At 38.7% G+C, this 3,789-nt stretch overlaps 1 protein-coding gene across 1 annotated transcript; it reads right to left on the bottom strand.

Annotated features, from left to right (window-relative positions):
- Nucleotides 1-4: 4 nt before the first annotated feature.
- Nucleotides 5-3,272, bottom strand: LOC100179755 (sodium-dependent multivitamin transporter-like; the record flags this gene model as incomplete). The annotated part of the gene is made up of 11 exons (XM_002119325.3): nt 3,074-3,272; nt 2,770-2,971; nt 2,535-2,652; nt 2,284-2,390; nt 2,030-2,145; nt 1,502-1,642; nt 1,091-1,303; nt 853-933; nt 676-803; nt 278-450; nt 5-31 (listed from the first exon to the last, which is right to left on the bottom strand). Coding segments are annotated over exons 1-11 (1,443 nt in total), but the record flags the coding sequence as incomplete, so codon positions are not given.
- Between the last annotated feature and the right edge of the window lie 517 nt (nt 3,273-3,789).

Below are 3,789 nucleotides of genomic sequence, written 5' to 3'. Positions count from 1 at the left end.
GGGGGATGGGGGTGGTGGTGTTAAAGCAACTCTGGAATGTAAGGGTTCATGGTTAGTAAGCAATTAGACGGAGGGTTCGATATAATTTGCCGGTACTCTGTGTCCTGTAGGTCAAAAATAGGGACTTGGTCGAAAAGTCGGAACATAAATAAATGATTCACACCGCGAGCACTCCATGTTCGGACTACATGGGTGTTGGGCAACGAGCCAACCCTGGCCTAAATCCCAGGTCCTCACCCATACAGAACACAATCCTTACCCCACAAAGCCATCTTACCGCTTCCATATAAAGTGGGGGCTTCCCTGGGGTAAAGTTATTCAAACGGAACGCAATCCCCCCGAACCCCACCCACGATACCGCCAACATAGAAATCACAAAACCTGCCATCGCCCCCTTGTGGTTGATGTGACGACAAAATATTCCGAGGAAAAACAAACTTAGCATTGGCCCTGTGTGATGTCATATAAGCGATTATGATGTCATAAAAGTGATTATGATGTCATATAAGTGATTATGATGTCATAATAGTGATTATGACATTATTTAATTAATCTCCTCAAATACCAAGATCAGGTTTAGTAAAACAACAAAGAGAACGGAATTATTTGCAAAACAAATATTACAAACAACAGTCTTTAAAACAATATCATAATGTTCACAAAACCACATCTTACCCCCCATTATCCCCAATATGCTCAACGCAGCTTTCAACAAGCTTGGTAGCAGTGACGCAACGAACGAGGAACATAGAAATAATATACCATACCCCACGATCAAGGATTTTGATATTATCGTTAATTGCCTGCAAAGGTCATGTAAAGGTCACTGTATCTAACGAGGGGGTTCCCCACCTTTCGGTTAAATTAACGTTTGGTTTAACGAGATCTTCCATGGTTACCGTTGCTAGGGAGTTGAAGCTCGATGATATTGTGCTGTAATAATGGGGGTTTATTATGACATCATATCAAAAAGTGTTAATTTAAAACATCACGCTCAGTTTTAGTCGACTAACTTACTTCGAATTTATTCTACATGTTCTCCGTATAATTTAATGAAATAAATATTATTTTTATTATATCTATGTCCAACCTTAGCGAAGCTGAAAACAAACAAGCGACGAACAACCCCGGAACCCCTGGGTATTCCCCAAGTATATTCATGACGTAATAAAGCAACAATTGATCGGGCTTTATGACATCATAGAGGGGATTATTACATCGATATTCAGCGTAAACGACGAGCCCGATGAAACAACCAACGGCCATCACTAGGTGGAGCAAGGGGAGGTTTGCATAGATCGAGCTGTGCATAAGATGTCTTTTAAAGTAATACGTAAAAGGTACAGGAAATAATCTGAAAAGAAGAAAATATATTTATTGAAAATCTTACTGAAATTTTCTGGTCAGTGTTTTAAGAAATAGTTTAGTAATTAGCCATGTTTTGGTTATAAAACAATAATCTATGATGACATCATAATGGTAATTATTCTAGAACAATCACATTTGCGCTTGTAGCTTTGTTCTGCAACAAAGGAATCGTTGAACCGCGGATTGGTTAACCCCATATACGGACATGCATAAGAACGAACCACCCAAGCATAACGACCAGAACGTGTGTGCCTCTAGTGGTGACGGGTCAAAACTGGAAAGAGAAAGACATATGATATCTATGTCTAGTAATGTGTATTATTTTATTAATACGTGTTATGGAATGGCAGAGAAAACATTGGAATAAACAAAATGTTCATTTAAGCCACAAAAATATTTCAAATGATGTCTGGTCGCAGAGGTAACCGAATAAAATATATTACCCTAATATGATATCTATGTATATTAATATGATATCTATGTATATTAATATGATATCTATGTATATGAATATGATATCTATGTATATTAATATGATATCTATGTATATTAATATGATATCTATGTATATTAATATGATATCTATGTATATGAATATGATATCTATGTATATTAATATGATATCTATGTATATTAATATGATATCTATGTATGAACCCACTTAATTGGAGCCAGCTTTCCACTTTCAATGGAAATTTCCAAAACTTTTCCGAAACCCCCAACTTTATTCGCGCCGACGATAACAATCACTATTTGTGACACAATAATCACCAGCGCCTATGATGTCATAATGGTTATTGTGATGTCATAGTATAATGATTTATATATGATCTTTATATTGTGTTTTGTTTTATATTTTTATGAAGTTTATGTTTTAAATTGTTGAGATTTTAAGTCACAATATTATGAACCAACCTGAAAAACATCGGTCCAAATCACGGCCTTCAACCCCCCGCATGTCGTGTACGCGACGCACACCGCGCATAAACCAACGATGGATATCCACTCGTTTATCCCCGTCACTATTGGGTGGAAGATTATATATTAGTAACTTGTATTAACAACGGGCCTTGAACCTGAACCCTCCAATCCAGCGATTCGAGTGACAACATCTAGATCAGGAGGGTACAGGTTCGAGGCTCATCGTGCAACAAACACGCCCTTACCTGCATTTATGGCGAGAGAGGGCGCGTACAGAACCACACCCATGTAGACAACCATCATCATAATATAGCAGATCAAACCGCACAAACGAACGCATCGAGAATATCTTTTCTCTAAATACTGCAGAGGAAGATGGATGATATCTAATGTACGCCCATTGATATACAAACAAAACATAAACGCCAACGAGAATCATTTACAATCTGTCGAACGAACGAACACCCCCTACCACCTCACCTCGTACACTGATGTTATCTTCATGTCATAGAACACGGGAATAAAACAATGAGCAACCACAGGGGTAAATACAAAGTATGAAAATCCAAACCCCCAATAACTTGTGCCGTGTTGAAACACTTCAGCGGGAACCCCAAGGACTGTTATCGCTGACATTATTGTCACGAATAACGAAAGGGAGACCGGTCCGAACCCCATTTTCCTGGAAGAATAAAATATTAAATGTAACTCGTTTGTAAGTGATTGTTATTATTGCACTTTATGTGTTATGACATCACAATCCATTCTATGACATCACAATCACCGGTCAGCCATTAGAAATTCATTCGTCGTCCTCTGCCTCCCCCCAGTGACGGCATAGTAAACCCCGATTAATATCGAAAAGAACAAACACACGCAAAACACAACGTAATCAGACGCTGAAAAATACTTTCTCTCCATTCCAAACTCTGCAAAAGTTATCAAAGGAAATAAATATTGAAATAAACTTTGTTACAAAATATTTCAAAAACAAAGAAATCAAAAACTTTGGAGTATTTTTCAGCAATAAATTATTTCATTTCTTTTTGTCCCATTCAAAATATTTGCAGCGCGCTTCAGGGTTCGATGCCACCCCATCAGGGCGAGCACAACAGAAGAATCTACGACCCATGTTTGGTCCTTGTTTCCGTACGATCCTCACAACGGATGGTTCGTCATGCCCCGTACATCGAGGGGTGGGGGGGACGCCACCTAATGTGCGCTTCCAGAACAAAGCAGCGTCAGGGTTTTTGAAAGAGGGGGTTTGTGGGGTGATTATCGGGGTTACGTCAGTGGGTTGGGGGGTTGGCTGGGGTTTCTTGACAAAATGTGACAAAGTTGACTGTTTGTTTCTTTTTATTATTTTCCGATTTTTAACTTTCAAATTTTCTTCTTTGGTTTCTTCCTTGTTTTTATTGGAGAAACAATTCGATAACTTTTGTTGCTTCCCCTTGAATATGAAGGAGGACACAGCGGAGGTAGTTTGGTGACCCCACCCCC

Source organism: Ciona intestinalis, unplaced genomic scaffold (genome assembly GCF_000224145.3).
Source record: "Ciona intestinalis unplaced genomic scaffold, KH HT000906.1, whole genome shotgun sequence".
NCBI classification, from domain to species: domain Eukaryota; kingdom Metazoa; phylum Chordata; class Ascidiacea; order Phlebobranchia; family Cionidae; genus Ciona; species Ciona intestinalis.
This window is presented reverse-complemented; position numbering and strand designations above follow the sequence as displayed.